Source organism: Chaetura pelagica, unplaced genomic scaffold (genome assembly GCF_000747805.2).
Source record: "Chaetura pelagica isolate M959 unplaced genomic scaffold, ChaPel_1.0 scaffold170, whole genome shotgun sequence".
NCBI lineage: Eukaryota > Metazoa > Chordata > Aves > Apodiformes > Apodidae > Chaetura > Chaetura pelagica.
In genome coordinates, this window is record NW_009952048.1 from 1,966,874 (window position 1) to 1,985,351 (window position 18,478).

Here is an 18,478-nt window from a genome sequence, read left to right on the forward strand (position 1 = left end):
TACTTCTGGTTTGGCCAGGATGTACTCCAGATCTGAATTGCCTACTGTATTCCTTCCCCTACAGTCATTTTGTGTTCAAAGCATAACTGTCTGAGGAGAGTTCAGGTCCCCAAAATCCCCATCAGATAGATTTCCTGGGCAGCGTGTTATGCAGTGTCAGTAAGATAGGCTTTTCTTGCAAATATTTGAAGACTTGTCTCTGAGATGTGGTGGCTCACTGTCCAAAACCCCTGTGCAGAGGGGAAGTAACAGGCTGAAACCATGATATAGGTATGGAATTGTAAAGGCAGCTGCCCAGGTGCTTTTATGATGTTGTCTGAGTCAATTAAAGATATCTCTTGTTTTTCTCCAGGTGACTTCTTCAATTTGTAGTATTTGTGGAAAGTAGTTGAAAGGATTGTTTACAGTGGTGAGGAAGCATGAAGCAAAGCCCACTTGCAGCTAGACTTTCATAAAGTTGTCTCTTTGTCTTTCCTTTCACCCTTTAGTGAATCCTCATTCTTCCCTCTAGAATCCTCTGTCATCTGCCACAAAAAGAAATCTGGAATAGGTCACATTTTCCTCTTTTTCAGCATTGGGTGGTTACGTTCAGCTTCCAGGTAAAATTCACATCTTTCTTTTCAGGTTTTTCGTATTTTCTCTTTAGCATTCAGGATTCCATGAAACATTGTGTTAGAAAACAGGAGACAGATTCTCTAATACTTGCCTCTTTATATTGCTTAGTGCAAGAAGGCTGGGAAAGCAACTGATTCACTTGTCTCACCTGCTTTTAACTCTTTGCACACTACAGTGAAGTGAGATGCAGGTTTTATTAAAGCGTGTCACACGTTGGCTATATCCCAAGTTGTCTCTTAATTAAGAAATTACACCTTCTTGCTTGGTGGAGATGAGTCTTAGTCCATTACCTCATATCAGGTGGATGATGAGATTCTCCATTTCTCTTGTCTTTAAATCGTGTTTTATTTTAAAATGCAGATGGATAGAGTGATTGCTAAAAAAAAAAAGCAGGAAATGAAGGGTAAGGGAGATAGTGTAATAATTGCTACGCAGCAATGTGTTTTCAGTTTCAATAGGTAATGTTCTGTGAGGTCTGGAGAATGTGGTTGTTCCTTTACATCCCAAGGCACTACGCTGTACTATAAAGCAATCGTTCTCGGGTTTTAAAGAGAGTACATTGTATTGCAACAGAAGTGTCTGTTCAGGGACTTGCTGAAAAGTAAGAGCTAACTTTCTGCTCTCAGTTCTGTTTCATTGCCTGTTTCTACAGCTGATCTATCTGAATTTTTTGCTGCTCCCCCTTGTACTCCTTGCCCTATCTTGCCCTTAGCTTCTTTTGTTGGCTGTGGTCACAAGGCTGACTCCCGTCATTCTGGCAGCATCAGCCATGCTAAAGGTTTTGTGCATTAGGATGACTTCTGTCTTCTGGCGTTAACAGGCCTAATGGAAGCAGCTAGACTGGTTTATCTTTCTTCTTTTCCACTTGTTTTAGGCCTCCTAAGATCTTATTTGCAATGTGCACGTTAAGTATTGCTCAATAAGCTGGAAGTATGAAGAGTTAGTGTCATGCACACATGTTATTAGAAATAGAGGGTCTCATGACATGTGCTTCTAAAATCAGGTTCTAGTTTGTGATCTTAAAGGCAACCAAGGAAACAAGAATGAAGCAGAGGAGGAGTAATGGCAGTGCTGTTTTCTACTTTTCTTACTGTATTAGAGTTCTTCCTTTTGTAGATAAGAAGGGTGTTCTAACTTACTTGTTAGTATGCTTAGGATCAGGAACTAATTTGTGGTGTAGGGTTTTTTCACTGTCTTTGGGTTATCATGAAGAAAAAAGTTCTCCAAAATAAACTTGTTTTCTAGGTAAATCCATGGGCAACTCTATTGCTATTTGTGAGTTTGCCCACAAGTGACTAAAGGCAGGTGTTTTATGTGTCTGAGGTTCACAAGGAGCCCTGTGGTGCAATTCCCATCTGAACTCCCTCTGGCCTAAGCATCTGGAAGATAACCCAGTCAGTATTGTAGCGCTGTGCAGTATCTGAAGTGTTGATTGTTATGGAATAGTTACCTTTTATCTCTTGCTGTAACTAGAGATTAGCCTTCAAATGGAGGGGAAGGAAATACTGAGTAAGTGTCACTGTAGTCTCTCCCTTCCCTCCTCTGTAGCACAGCCATCTTCTAATCCTAGATGTCACTGGTTCATCAGGCTAAGAGTGCTTTTTTGATAGAGATCCAGAACTTATATAGCATGTTCTGGGCTCTAGATTATGTGTAACTCTGGATCCATGAGTGACTGAAGGAGAGTGCAAATAAAGCCTTTATCTCATGTATGGCAGCACAGATTACCTAGAACCATCCCTTTACACTCTTTAATTTAGCTGTATTCCAGCAACATTGTTAGAATTCTGTCTGAAACATATGAGACTAACCTACATCAGATAGCAAAAAGTACTTGGTTAGCATCATACAACCTGTATAAAATTGATTGGAGGTTTTCTAGTGCTTAATTTTAAACTAGTAAAAGCTATTAATTTTAGTATTTTACTGCATTTGTGTGTCTTTCATTTGCAGTGGTGTTTAATATTTTATTATGTTGCCACTACAGTCACTATTCATCATAAGCAAAATCAGTTTTGGGGGGATTAATGGGCTGGGTTGGGTTTGGGCTCACATGATTCTGTTGCTTTGTTGTTTTGGATTATAGAACTGGACAATAGAATTTACATGTCATAACGAATCTCTGTGTCAGGCGATATAGTGTGGTTTTTGTAAACCATATTCTTTAACCTTCCTAGAAAGAATGAGTGTGTTGTGCTTCTACTATCTGATGCAGCTATTCCAGCAGATAATAATACTTAACAAATACAATGCTTAAAATAATGATGGCATATATTTTGTTTAGACCTTGTTGACTCCTTCTGTTTGCTTCACTCCCCCCAGACAAACGTGTTGATGACTGGCCCTTGATGCAGTCTCCATTTCCAACACTGACTATAAGTACTATTTATCTTCTCACTGTCTGGCTGGGCCCCAAATGGATGAAGACAAGAGAGCCCTTCCAGTTACGTTTCCTGTTGGTTGTATACAACTTTGGAATGGTTCTACTCAACTTCTTCATTTTCAAAGAGGTGTGTATGCCCTCTCACAGGAGGGGATTCCTATTTAAGTCTGAGGGTGTCTACAGATTGCAAAAAGAAAATAATCTTACATATTCACAATGTCTATTGAGAGTGAATGTATTGCACAGACTTTTAAAGATGAGTTTACATTTGGTGTGAGTATTTTCGTAGCTAGGTACATTCTGTTTGAGAATAAATGTACTAAATGATTCTGGAGAGAGAATGTGTGTACTGGCTATTTTGTGTGCTTCTTAGATTTGTTAGTGTAAGTACTGGACAGATTAACTAAAATCTGTAGAGGTTTAACAGTTGTAACTGATTTTTCCTTTTAATAATTCCAAAGTGTGTCTTGTTAGAAATCCTAAAGTATCTTGTTAGAAATTGAGCTGTTTGGTGCCTTCAATAGGCTTATCATTTTGGAAATTCAGATATCCATTGTCTGTAGTGAGGAAAAGTATCTTGTTTGTAAGTTATCTTTTAGAATAAGAATAAAAATTAACTGTATCTTTTTTAAAAAAGAAAATAATAAAGTCTTCTAATATTTTGTTTGTAAAGTTATGAGTGTGTTCATCTTAAGAAATTTCACTGTTGCTACTTTTCTTCTTTGTTAAATTTTCTGTGCAGAGGAAATTACTAATAACAATGCAGTGGATCAGCTCTTTAGCAGTAGCTAAATGGGATTATTTAACAGTTTGGTAATCATTATACAAGGATAGCTCTCCAGAATACAGCTGTAGGTAAGGAACGGTTTATGCTGCTGTGACTTTGCTCATGTGGATCGAGGGTTGTCTTCCTTGAAGATCTCAGATCACAGAATTGCAAAACCCGTTTTGAGGAGTAAGCAAATAAACAGAGCAGCTAAAATTACAGCATTGCAGAGTTCCTGGCTGGCCTGTTCTGTAGTTTTGCCAGGAAAGCATGGCATATCTGATGATGATCTGCATATTGACCCTTTTCCACAGCTTCTATAATAAAAACATTAACTGATTTCAGCCTTGTTTTAAGATGTGGTTCAGTAGAAGTTTAGCCATCACCTTTCAGTCATAATTTTTTCTAAATCGTTTGCTTGCACTGTTCAACTAAGTAATAAAATACTACAGGCTCCACAGAACTTAATGCTGACATGCAAGGATAGTTGTAGGAATGGATGAAATCCAATCATCTTGGCAGGTTAAGACTGAAATTCTTAAATTAATTTTGCAGTGTTTTTGCTGTGTCTGTCTTTTTCACTTACTATTTTAAATTGATTTCTTCTCTCCATAAACTGAATTATACCAAATTTGTGGTCAAGCAATTTTCAAGCCTGTATTGCTTATAGGATAACAGGGGTTTGTATGGCATTTCCAAATCACTTAATTAACAGAAGAACGAATGGGACTGCAGATATGTGTTTTTTGCTGATAGGCTGAAAGCTCCGCAGTTTTGACACAGGTTTTAGTTTCCTGGTATTTCAATGGTAGGTTGTTATTCAATGGACATTAAGGCTGTGGGTACAATGTTTGCAGGTAGTGCCCTTTCTGGACCTCGGAGGCTGGTCTGAGGAAGGTGCTCAACTTTCAATTGTTGCCTTTTATGAGGCAACTATTGCTTCAATCTATGAGAGGTTTACAGTAACAATGTGCCACTGTTGTAACTCACATTAATACTGTCATTGTTATGAGTAAAATGATACACAGTTTCCATTTTGTGAATGACTGAGAAGTTTTCGGGTATTACTGAGAACAGAATTTGAATTTGAAATGCCTTTAAATGTTATTGAAATAATCATCCTGATGGCAAGCTGAGGTTAAAATGTAAGTCCATAAAGCACTGTTAGGTTGTCTGGTCCGAGACTCAAATTTGTTGGACTCAAATTCAGATTCAAACGAGGAACAAATTTTGCTTAGAACATGCAGAAGTCCCAGATGTGTAGCCCCTATTTTGACACAGAATCTTGCATTTCTTATTCTACTCTGAAGCAGTCTGGTGAAGCCAGTTTACTGCCTGTGGCCAAGTGAACCTTGATCAAATTACCCAGTAGGTCATGGTACTTGGTTAGTTTCTGTGACAATGCAAACTGAACTGTTCCCTGCTCTTCTCTGATACTATCAAGTGTGCCCATGTGTGTCTGGGACCTCACTGGAGAGTAGTGGTGTTACAAGAGTTTGTAAATGGACTCGGATCATAGAATCATTTTGGTTGGAAAAGACCTTTAAGATCAAAGGATTATGCAGAAGTAGTTCAGGTGGTTTTTTTTATAATTACTGTGGACAGTTCTTTCACTTCCCTACTTTAGCAGACATGTACAGCAACTAAGTTGAGGTTTTCACCAAGTTTTGTATGTTTGTTTTATCTGGATAACATTTTTCTCTATGCATTGTGACAGCACTCCTAGTGCTATGTGCAAGATGAGATACCAAAGTAAACTTGAGTTCAGTCTAAGTAGGATTGAAGTCAGATTAGGGTTAAGAATAATCAGTGGCTACCCATGTTTGTTATGGAGATCTTTTTGTACCACCCTGCTCTTGCAGCTAACAATTTACAGGCTATGTCTGTTCCACTGTTGTCTTGTGACCCTCAATAGGGTGGGATTGCCCAGCTTTAAACAGTCCTGGATCATAATGTTTATGAACATCAGCATCAGAAGTATTACTTGAAATTTGTACAGCTCTAAGAAAGTGTTCTTCTTTCCAATGGGAACTTACTGAAATGTCAAGTTTATCTTCTCCTGTTTGGGTTATTGCAATGTGCTTTATTTGCAGTGGCCCTACAGGAGCACTTCATGTGCTTTACGCCATTTCTGATCACACAAAATGGAGAACTTTTCTTCATCAAGTTTATCTCAATTTGTTTTATGAGTGCTCAGCATTGGATTTTGATTGGTGTACTGTTTTAAGAATAATAGATCCAAATTGTCTAATCCCTGTCTCTTGGAGAGAGTTCTCTTGAATTCATCATGGGAATATAATTTCTGTCATTCATAGTGAAATCAATTTAGTATTTTCTATCTCTGAAGCTAGAGCTGTCAGAGGGAATATTAATGCTTGAATAGCTTAGGGTCATACTGGAGTTCTTAGTAATTTGCACAAGATTCTAATTATCTAGGTAGATACAAAGAGTGAAAAATGAATAATTTTTAATTTACAAGAAAAAAAAAGACAACTGTGTGTTAGAACTAAGTGTTGGCTTTCTTCAGTAGTATTCTCAGAACTGATAAGGATATTCTAAGTGCTTCTGTTCAGGTAAGTTTGATGTAGCAAGAAATTTGCTGATAATTGTTGTGAATGCGTTTTTATGTAGCATCTTTCCCCTCATACATGACTTTAATATTTTCAGCTGTTCTTGTCATCAAGAGCTCGAGGGTACAGCTATGTCTGCCAGTCTGTGGATTATTCAGATAATGTTTATGAAGTTAGGGTGAGTATTTATTTTCTCTATATGTATCTGAATGTATGTAATACATAGCACTACATGACGGTTTAAATCTTGTCTGAAGATAGTGTTTCCATAGTCAGCCATGACTGTATCCTGTTACATTCACACAGACCATTTCAGGTTTGATGACATTGCACATAGCAGGTTTAATCAAAGTGTATCAGTGTGTATGCATTAACTTTCATCTGACTGCTGCAAGTAAGGGTAGTCTTAAAGATACCATCCTTGGCTTTATCTGTGGTTGTACAATCCAGGATAAACTTTGTGTAGATAATTTGGTTTCTAGACCTTGCTGAAGTTCATGATACTAGTGTGACCACAGTAAAGCTGTAGTGTCTAGATCAAAGCAAGTTCAGATTTGTCAGCGTATATTGTGGTTGCACTTCACTCATGCTGGTGAGGCAGCTTTTTGCCTCCTTCACCCAGGTTTGGCTTTGTGAGGTCATTCTGGTTTCTGGCAAATGTATTATCAGTAAATGTTATTGTAGAAGCTTAGATTTCAAATGTGTGTTTCTTTGGAAAGCATTCAAATTAAAATCAAAGTGCAGATGCTTGTAATTTCTGTAATGCTGTTGATTAGCTCATGCACTAAACCTTATCTTCCAGCAGACAATCTCTCAGCTGTTCTTGGAAGTTTCATTACATTTTCAGGAGCATGTTCTAATCTGTAGGTGAAAGTGTGTTACAGTCTAAATACATTTAATACCTATAGCATGTTTTGAAAAATGTCTGTCTTCAAGGTGGCTGTTCATGGGCAGTATTACTCAAAAGCTTGTGCATATGAGAGGGGTAGTAGTGAGGATAGGTTTGAGTCTTGCACCTTATGTATAACGGCTGATGTTGCAGAACAACTCTGTGCGTAGATTTGTATTTATCTTATGGTAGCCACCTATATTTAACCTTTGCCAATAATATAACTCACTATTTTAGTGATTACAATTTTCTGTTCATAATTTTGTTAAAAATTAAAATCTAGCCAAGTATGAAAAATGCTTGATGGGTTTTTCTTCAATAGATAAGCCAAATAAATGTCCTTCTACTCAGCTGGATGACATTGAGGACTGGGATGGTACATACTGAGGAATTTTATATTAGCTAAGTACAAGTAGTAATGACATTTAGTATGCTAAAATTCTGTTTCATAGCCACACTTTCAGGTGCACTTGTTTGTGAGAGCCTGTGGAAGAGTCAGACCTGCTCTAAAGAATCACAGAATGGCTAGGGTTATAAGGGACATTAAAGATCATCTAGTTCCAACCCATCTGCATGGGCAGGGACACCTCCCACTAGACCCAGTTGCTCAAAGCCCCATCCAGTCTGGCCTTGAACATTTTCAGGGATGGGGCTTCCACAACTTCCCTGGGCAACCTGTTCCATCCTCACACTAAAGAATTTCCTTGTAATGTCTAACCTAAGTCTTCCCTCTTCCAGTCTTGATCCATAATCTCTTGTCCTCTCACTCCTCGCCCTTGTAAAAAGTCCTTCCCCAGATTTCCTGTAGGCCCTTCAGATACTGGAAGGCTACTATAAGGTCTCCCTGGAGCCTTCTGTTCTCCAGGCTGAACAGCCCCAGCTCTCCCAGCCTGTCTTCATAGGAGAGGTACTCCAGCCCTTGGATCATCTTTGTGGCCCTCCTGTGCTCTCTCTTCAGGAGCTCTATGTTCTTCTTATGTTGTGGACTCCAGAACTGGATGCAGTATGCCGGGGTCTCAGGGAAGCAGAGTAGAGGAGGAGAATCACCTCCCTTGACCTGCTGGCCACAGTTCTTTTGATGCAGCTCAGGATATGGTTGGCTTTCTGGGCTGCAAGCACACGTTGCTGGCTCATGTTAAGCTTCTTGTCCACCATCACCCCTAAGTCCTTTTGGATTGACTGTTTTCAGTCCATCTTTGTGGTTCCCAGTGACAGGATGAGGGGCAACAGGCACAAGCTGGAACATAGGAAGTTCCATTTAAATATGAGGAAAAACTTATTTACTGTGAGAGTGACAGAGCACTGGAACAGGCTGCCCAGGGAGGTTGTGGAGTCCCCTTCTCTGGAGATACTCGAGATCCACCTGGTTGCAGTCTGAGTAATGTGCTCTAGGGGATCCTGCTTTAGCGGGGGGGTTGGACTAGATGATCTCTAGAGGTCCCTTCCAACTCGGACAATTCCGTGATTCCATGGTTCTGTTGTGTTCATTGTGACAAACAAAGCATTGTACAATAAAATAAAGGCAAGATGACCAATCTATTTATTGCATATGATTTGTCCAGAAAAAAAAAAAAAAAAGTTGCTCTAGCAATACCTACTCTTTGTTTTTCCTGACTTTTTAAGCTTTTTTGAAACTTGTGGATTTCCATGAACTTTAGAAATAGAGTTTTAAGTTGCAATGTGCTCTGTTTGCAACTGAGACAGTTGAGAAAGGAGGGAAAATTGAGTTGTCTTTAGCTGTTGCAGCAATTGTATGGTATGTTATCAGTCAAGACCCTGATCTTGATAATTATGTGGTAGCTCTTCTAAGTAAAATCTCTATTCAGGCAAGTTGCAAGTAGAAAACTGTAATTTCTACAAGCGTACTTTATCTTACCAAGGAGTCTGGGATACATTTCTGTCCCACTTTTAGAGTGTATCATGCTCTGCATTTGGAAGGTATTTTGTGGGGTTTTGACACTGTAGGACAAAAATACTCCCAAACTTCCTCAAGATTTCTTTTTCCATATTTTTTTCATAGTATAAACCTGAAAAAAAAATATTTTGAAACATAAATAAATGTGAGCTTTTTGCAGTTTTGAGTTTAGAATTTATAAACATTGTAGCACATCCTCTTACTAGGTCTAGATACATAGTGTCTAGTGTCTGTTGGCACTGGTCTTCTTTGAAGAGCAGTACTGCACTGCAACAGTAGAATTAATTGCAATGCAGTAACCTTAGTTGTAAAAGAATAAGCCAGTTTGTATTAGTCAGGTGAAAGGAGACTGGGACTAACCCAGATGAAAATGGCACCGAGCCCAGGAAGTGTAATGAACATGCTCTAGAAAGCAGCAGCTTCATATATGACTTTATTGTAGGGCTAAGAAAGCTGGAGCAAATACTGAGAAATGTGAGACTAATTGCATGTGCTGTCTGAATGGCAACATAGAAGCCCTGGTATGAGACCTCTGTTTATATCTTTTCTGGAATGGGCCACTATTTTTTTGCTATATAGTGGCCCTTTTTGATCAAAGCTGTTGCTCAAAATGAGCGGTCAAGAAACCATCCTTTTTTCCTTAAAGGAGCACAGAGAGCTGCTAGAGAGCTAGTGCCAGAGAATGCCTTCCCTCTCTTCTCCAACCCACATCATGTGTCAATACAGTGAGCCAATGGTGATTTCAAGGGAACAGTTAAGGACATGTAGTGGCACTTGCCCTTTATAGCCTAGCACAGTGATCTGTAGCTCACAGACCTCTTAAGTCAGACATAGCCTCTTTGTTTTGCCAGTTTTTAAGGGGGTATTTTTTCCATTAACTTGTCTCTATGTTTTCTTCACCTTTACCAAGCTTCTGACTTCCACTGACAATTAATTCTGTAGGTAGTTAACACATGGTATGAGGAAATCGGTCCTCCTGCTTATTGTTTTGAACCTCCCTCCACTTTTCAATCAGGCTCATCCAGGCTCCCCTGGTGGCTGTTCTACAATGCTAGGCAAGGGTGACTGGAGGAAGCAAGAGTGGAAATTACATTCTGCAGTTGCAGACGTATTTGCAGAAATAACTTCCTTTCTAAAGTGTGTATCTTCTGGGTGTAGTAGGTAGCCACCTTACAGACTGCAGGAAGGAATTTAAGGAATTGTGTTCTGTAATGGGTTATATAAAAAAAATGTTTGGAGTAAACAAGAAAGAAAAAAGAGAAGAAATCCCCAAAAAGGGATTTTAAAGGAGCTGAAGCTGCACCTTGGAAGAACTTTTTGGATTATAGTTTAGGAGTCAAAAGGGCCAGGGTGTTAAAACTGTGCTTTGCAGTACTCCTTTAGAAGCTCCAGTATTTGGAGAGAACATTTTCCTAACACTAAGCTAAAACATATGAGTGTCAGTGAGTAGTCACTTTCCCCTTCTGCTAACATTTATGTACCCTTGTTTCCCAGCTCAAGGTTCATCTATTTTATTATAATTTCTGAAGAGCTGAGAACTGGGAATCTGAGGCTGTGGGAATTACTTAGTTCCTGGCTTTAAGTGTGCTGTCATGATAAAGAAGACAACCATAGTTCAGCTTTACATTGTTTGTGTTTATATCTAGAGTTTGAATATATCACTTTTATGAAATAAATATAGTAATTGTTTACTTTAGCTTCATTGAAGAGGGAGCTTGACTTAACAAAATTGACTTCATAGTCCTGTAAACAAAATTTTATAGGTGAAGCAGGGAAAAGAGTTCTCTTTAAAAGCCACTTAAATTTTTCATGTTACAGTTACCTTCTAAGAAGTAGCTCTCCCTTCAAACCCCTTAATGGATAACTTTCTCCAACCCAAAATGAGGAGGGAGGGTGCAGGAACAGAGTCCTATGTTAAGAGTCCTCTGTTCAAAAGCCCTGCAGTAGGCAGAGGTCATGGGATTGAACCTCTTGTTGACCCCCTTAATCCTAGGCTGCAATGTAATCTTCCTGTGCCATCTGGTGTTGTAACAGACATGGATTGGCTCATAAAAAAAATTTAAAATTGCTAGAAAAGTTATGGTTGTGACTAGTATTATTCATTTCAGGAATCAATGCCTTTTTAATGTATTTTCTTTTGAGCTAAATGAATTTCATACTGTGTCCAAAGAAGGCTACAGGTTAGGTCCTAACTTCTGATGTCTTGCAAAATAGTTTTATTGGTAGCCATCTGCTCCTGACATAGATTATGTAGCAGAGTATTGTTCTGCTTTATTTCTGCCCTCTCCCTGTGTCTGCCTCGGACAAATAACAACTGTTTCCTTTTTTTCTGCATGTATAATGATCAAAACATCTACATAGGTCACTGGGAGCATTGAAGTAGATCATGGGTGCACAGCACCTATTAGGTTTGAGAATATAAGTAGTAGTAAAATTTGATGGTAGGAAGAGAGCAAAAGAGCTGTCAGAAAAAAAAAATCTACAGGAATGCAAAAATCAGCAGGCATAATCCTGCAAAGAAATGGATGCTATTTCATAGAATCATAGAATCTTAGGGGCTGGAAGGGACCTCGAAAGATCATCTAGTCCAACCCCCCTGCCAGAGCAGGGTCACCTAGAGTACATCACACAGGAACGCATCCAGGTGGGTTTTGAATGTTTCCAGTGAAGGAGACTCCACAACCTCCATTTGTGTTCTTAAGTGATGGGAAGCATTTCGATCAAAAGTTCAGCTGATTTTGATCCACGGACTGTAACTGTTTTTTATGCAAGGCAGGTGGAATTCAAAAGAAGAGGAATGAGATGTGCAAAATTACTCATCTAAGAGCATGCAATGAAACTAGCATCTTGGGTGTAAAACACAAGGGATTTTGTTGGATTTTTCTCTGTTTCAGCTCTGTGTTGTATAGTAAAATGGCTCTTTGCTTCTTGGCTATTTGGCTTATTGTTCCAGTGTTTCTTTAACAAAATGCACTTTGGCTTTCTAAGAGATTTTATGGCAGTTTGCTTCTAACTGCCCTGTTGATTCTTTAGAAGTCTCTCAGAAGAGAGAGAACCTCCAAAGAGCTTTAGTATTGTTGTGCTGGCTTGTCATTTTATGGATATGATCCAAAATGTTTATTATTAACACATGAGATGAAAATATGCTGATCTTAATTTATTTGATAGATGCAGCTTTAGCAAAGAACTGTAAAAGATGCTGGACTGTTACGCTAACTCATGGGTGTGAGACAAAGCCTTGATGTGGGTGTTATTATAACACCTGATTACCTGTCCTAGAAGCAGAACTATATTGGATATTGAGCAACATATATATACATGTGGATGGTTCTTGCAGCTTGCCTTTGTGTCTGGGAACTCCAGGATCTGTGAGGAGTCACTTTTCTCTCATTAAGCCTCATGCCAACTTTGACAGATCTTTTTTAATATAAAATTGACAAAATAGAAATCTTCTTCCTGAAGCCTGAAGTAGGCTAAATCACATCCAGAGAATGAAATGGGTATTCATCAATGGATGCGTAGAAGGCTGCAATTTGGCAACTGAAAGTTGTGCAGTCCCTTTGGGAAACTGCAGAGTCTGCAATGCAGATCTGCAGCACTGTTCTGCTCCTGTGCTGCTTTTTGCTTCTGCTGAAATCTCTCCTAGCTGCTCACCAGTCCAGTTACTGCTGTGACAGACCCTCTGAGGAGAGATGTGTTCCTTTCCAATTAGTTTGGAGAAATGGAAGAAAACACCATGCAGGGCTGCAGCATTGCTTTCTACTGCTCATTCTCCTGATTCCCTTTTATCTCACTTGCCTAATTGGATGTGTGTATTTGGGAGGGGAAGCTACTGCTGTCTTAAGTTTTCTCTTCTGTTTCCCTTGGGCCCTGAGGGGATGGTGGCATTATTTCTTACCGTGTTAAGGTTTGAAATTCTGCTCCCCCATCAGATGAGTCCTGAAAGACCAGATGAACTTCTGACAAATAAGTGTGTTGTGGCATTGTCTGCTCTCCTTGCTGGTGGTGCCATTTCCAACTTCCTTTTTTTGTTGTGTTTTTTTTTTCTTCTCTATCTCTGTATGAGTCACCATCTGGGATATGTTCTCATCCCATCCCTGCATAACAAGCTAGATGACTTACCATGCCAGGAACTAGACTTGTTGCTATGCTTTGGGATCTGGAAGGGAATCCCCACCACCACCATATCCCCATATCCTAGTATTAGCAAATTGCTACACAGAGATTCTGGGCTTTATAACAATAAAACAATATCCTGATTTCAGGAGGAAGTCATGTTTATGTTGGATCTTGGGCAAGAGTCACTGTGATGGGTAGATTAGAAAAAGAATTTTGGGTGTGTAGCATGGCTGTATTGGGTAGATGAGCTAGATCTCTGCAGTTTGTGTGGCTCCCGTGGTCTCATTTCTTCTATTCCCTGAATGGCACAGAGCCACTGAGGGATTGCTGCTTTTCCAGAGGGGGCTGCTGAACAGACTAGAAGAACCTGTGGGTACCCTACCACACCTAGTTTGTAAGAGGGATTTGTAATCTTCCCACCCATATGCCTGTGGTACTGGAAGAATTCTATATAAGGTTTCAACATTTGCAATTTCATTTTATCATTATGTTTCTGCCTTGTTGTTCTGACCCTGTCAAAGTGCTGTGTCCTTAGCACAGGAAGCCCTGTGCTAGTCTTCTCCTGGAAAGCTTGGGACAGAGACTGAAATACAACTACCTGTGTTTATCTCCCTATGTAAACTGTTCAGAGGTGGCAGAGCTTTTAATTATATTGGCTCCTTTTCACTGTTGTGATTTGTGAGCAGTAGACTCAGAATAATATTTCCATGTCCAGAATAGATGGAGTATTGGTTTTGTTGTTCTTAAAATGTCAGATGTTTCATGTCTCTACCGCAAAATTTACCAGGATTTGGGGAAAGAAGAGGTATCCTTCTCTTGCAGCTGATATGTGGAGAGAACTTAATTACATTCAGCTTGAAATAACTAAAACTTGTGTTGTCTTTTTTTTTCATTACAGATAGCTGCTGCTTTATGGTGGTATTATGTCTCTAAAGGAATTGAATATTTGGATACAGTTTTCTTCATCCTGAGGAAGAAATTTAACCAAATTAGTTTTCTTCATGTCTATCACCATTTCACCATGTTCACCTTGTGGTGGATTGGTATTAAGTGGGTTGCAGGTGGACAAGGTGGGTTCCCTTCCTCCAATACCCTTTTGATTGGACACTAGGGAGAATTATTATTGTTTGCAAGCAATGGAAAAAAGTTTTTGAAGACTTAACTTTGTAATATACAAGGCTGTTTAGATAGCACTGAAGCAGTGCAGTAGCTTTAATGCATATAGTTCTCCTCTGTGGGAAATGTGGGGGAGGAAAAGATAACAGGGCAATAATCTAATCAATTGCAAAACTTTTTTTTTTTCCTCATGGACATCAGTTGGAATCCTGAAGTTCTGTCTTCAAAGTTATCCTCCTTCTGTGTGAAACAGGAAGATGAACATGTCTTGCCTAACTTACATTTTTGTAGCTATGGAGAACTGCAAAATCCAATTACAGGCCACAACCTGTATGCAAATGTAATGAAGTTAATGGAGATTATTTTTTGGCATTGTATCTGAGTTTGGGGGTTGCTTGTTTTCTTTAGAAAGAGGTGTGCATAAAGTTCTGAAGCTTTCCCTTGATGGTGAGCCAATTAATCTGTCAGTTAACTTTTAAAACCTATGCATAATGACACAATTCTATAATTCATTATGAGCCTTTTTTTTTTTTCCTGTTTCCTTTTTGAAGCTCCAGTCAAGTAATTTTATTCCACTCTACTTGAAACATTCTCCCTTGCCTACATTGTACCCTGATTTCTCTTGTTTTGCCCTGTGTCTCACGAATTATAAGCTCTACAGAGCTGATGGTTCAGGTAAAATAGGCTATCTTCCTTGTAATGTGCTTTATAGACATAAGACACCTGAAATAACATGCAGTAAACACTACACCAAACTAACATTTTGGTTTTCTTGTCAAACCACACAAATACTTAGTACATAGGGTTTTATGCTCTCATTTACCATAGATACCTTGTACTGAGTGCTTACTTATATTCAAAAGAAGGAAGATTTAAAATTAGTATTTGTGACTATCCTTGAATTTCTCCCAAGTAATCTGCAGGATGCAGGTACTCAGCCAGATGTTTCATGATCTTTTGTAGCTACTGCACCCACAAAATAAATTTATTGGTGACTGAATGTTTACTTGTAGTCTTACTTAGAAAGTCCCTGGGTATCTTGAAATGACCTCTCTCTTGTTGCCTCTTCAGACTTCTCGTGCTAAACATTTGAAGGTTTCAATAGAACAGTTGCAACTATTTCCAAATGTATTTTAAGTTTTATCTCTTCATTTTTAGCTCCTGCAAAAGGAAAAGCAACAATTGTTCTTCTGTGTTTGTCGTGCTACTGCATAAATGTGGATATCTGTGTTTTTCTGTTTTCTAGTTGATAGCACTTCGCCTACATAGACAGATCTATTATAAACTAGACCCTGTTATAACTAACTGGGTCTAGACCACATGGACATCTGAACTGTTTGATGTCAACAGCTGTTGTCTGCGTTGCCCAGATCTTACACTTTACAGCCTTTTTGAGCCTCTCTGGCAGTGTAAGAAGTACCTTAAGAAGATATTGTCTCTGTTAAATGGCTTCCAAATTTCACAGAGCAAAGAGATCTTTCTTGCTGCAAATGAGAGCTGTCATCTTTATTTCCAGCATGGATCATTTTGGAAGGAGTTATATTATATGTTTATATATTTAAGAATGCTGGATATTTTAAGTCACAAACAGGGAAATGAAAGCTGAGCAATTTAGACCAACTCACTTGGCAATGCCTTTAAACACCTTAAAACCACAAGTGAATTTTTTTTCTGTATGATGTTTTTGGCCTCTTTAATCAGACTTCCACGTGAGTTTCTTGATTTCTTGCTGAGAAGTCAACCTTGTGCATTTAATTATAATATAAAAGATTTGAGTTGAGCACCTGATAATTTATATTTCATATTGTCAGACACTTCTTTTAATAATCCATTAGCAAAACAATTGCACTTAAAATGTGGAATCCATGTGAGTTGTCTGTTCAACAAAAGTCTTACTAAATGCTTTTGCACAAGTGGTTCCATGAAAGATGTGACATACCACTTGCACAAACAGCTGTTTGTGTCAGTACAAGTTGGCAGTCAGGTCTGTACTATACTGTCAATTATTTAGAAGGTGGAAGCCTGACATATTCTGTGCTTTATAATTTTTACTGTCTCATGAAAAATACTAGAAGAGGCTTTTTTCAAAATAACATGACAATCTTCCCTTCTATTCTGGACAGCTTTTTTTGGAGCTCAGATGAACGCATTTATTCATGTCATTATGTACATGTATTATGGATTAGCTGCCTGTGGCCCTAAATTTCAGAAATACCTTTGGTGGAAGCGATACTTGACCATATTGCAACTGGTAAGTAAAATTCCTTCCTTTATCACAGAAGGCATTGCCTCTGGGTGGATTTGCATTTGCAGAGCTTTGAACAGATGCTACTCCTTCTGAAAGTTCTTAGCTGTCTGGTACAGCTCAAGTTAGAATACTTCCTGGAGATGGAAATACTTATTGCATTTCTTTAAAAATATGCAGCATAGATTTGTGTGAGAAAAGTCTAATTTTACTTGGGGTTTTTTTTCAACTGAATTGCAAAAGCCTATTCAAAAGGCAGAAAAATCCAAGTCTCTTAATGTCTTCTCATTTTTCTATATATGAAAACTGGTGCCAGGTACTGCAATAAATTTGATTAACCTGGTCAAGTGAATGCACGTGTGATGTTACAGCCAAATACAGCTTCCCTACCATCCCCCAGTGTAGCAGTTTTAATAATTAATTAATCAATAAATATAGGTGCAGTCAGACCTACAGAGCATATTGAGACCTTTTTGATTCTATATTTTCTGTCTTTCAGGTGCAGTTCCATGTGACTATTGGCCACACAGCCTTTTCTATTTATATTGATTGTCCTTTCCCTAAATGGATGCACTGGGGTGTCATTTTCTATGCTATCACCTTCATTTTCTTGTTTGGTAACTTCTACTATCGGACTTATAAGCTGCCCAAGGAACCCATAAAGAATGGCAAAATAGCAAATGGTGCTGTTGCAAATGGAATAAGCAAACCAGAAAATAATGCGGTGGTGGAAAATGGAAAAAAGCAGAAAAAGGGAAAAGCAAAAGGAGAGTAACTTGATCCAGGCCTTAACTATTGTTGGCAGTGAGGAACCTCCAGTTTGGTCTATAAAAGGAAGAAAAAAACACTATCTGTACCAATTAACCTTAGGTTACTGAAGAGCTAGAACACAGGTATTTTCATTATTTATGAAGATTGTTTTAAGAACAACACTAAAGTTGAATTTCTATTGTAATTATGTAATTATCATGCATATGGTCTCTGTGTAAACTTGTAGACTGCTGGTGTTGGTGAATGTAAGGACGAATTGCAGTTGATTCCATGTTTAGCAGTCCAGAAGTTAATAATGCCATTGATACAGGCAGTTTTATTGGCACCCACATTTCTTTGGGGGAGGGAGGGGAAGGAAATAGCATTTGGATACTTGTGTTTTCTTTCCAGAAAATTATTAAATTTCAAATTATGATGTATTATCTAATCAGAATGCTCAACTTTTCTTGTCCTTCTTGGAGAGTATCTTCAGACACATTATGTTTATGTGCTGTCAGAACAGTGTTTGACTTTTCAGACATTACTTGATTTCATTGAGTGTCTATTACACTTGTGGTTTTTTTTCTTGTGTTGAAATATACCTACCTCTTCATCTGCTGAAAATAATATTGAGCATTAAATAACTGGTTTCTGAAATAATGGAGTCCTCTAATATAAATACAAGTTAACTAATTTGAGAGAAAAAAGTATTTCCTGTGGGATTAAAAGGGATTTCTGGTGGTATTTTTTTGGTTAAGTCATCAATAACCTTTTCCAATATAAACTTATACTTTGGAGCGGTACTTTTAGTATAGCTAAGTGAAGAAAACATTTTAAGAATATATAAATACAAAACAATACATTATTTGAAGCAAGCAGTAAAAGTAGGTTCGCTGCCTGCTGTCCATGACTTGCATTAAACCTGTGGTGCTGACTGAGACTGAAAATGGTAAGGTAATATTATGGTGGAGAGGAAACAACAATATGTAATTCCATTTAGAAATGCTGCATGTATGGACAGTCATGCTAACTACAAGACAGTTTATTGGGAAAGAGAATTTGGTTTAAAAGTACTAAATACAGGAAGCATAAAATGTTGAAAATGCTGTT

The 18,478-nt window shown here is 38.4% G+C and overlaps 1 protein-coding gene across 1 annotated transcript in view; it reads left to right on the plus strand.

The window, feature by feature from the left end:
• Positions 1-18,025, plus strand: part of ELOVL4 (ELOVL fatty acid elongase 4) — a 19,858-nt gene extending 1,833 nt beyond the window's left edge. The window contains exons 2-6 of the mRNA XM_010003191.1: positions 2,938-3,125; positions 6,432-6,512; positions 14,156-14,327; positions 16,497-16,624; positions 17,118-18,025. Of these exons, the coding sequence (XP_010001493.1) occupies positions 2,938-3,125; positions 6,432-6,512; positions 14,156-14,327; positions 16,497-16,624; positions 17,118-17,393 (845 nt within the window). The 3' untranslated portion in view covers positions 17,394-18,025. The remainder of the gene's footprint in view (positions 1-2,937; positions 3,126-6,431; positions 6,513-14,155; positions 14,328-16,496; positions 16,625-17,117) is intronic.
• Positions 18,026-18,478: the final 453 nt, after the last annotated feature.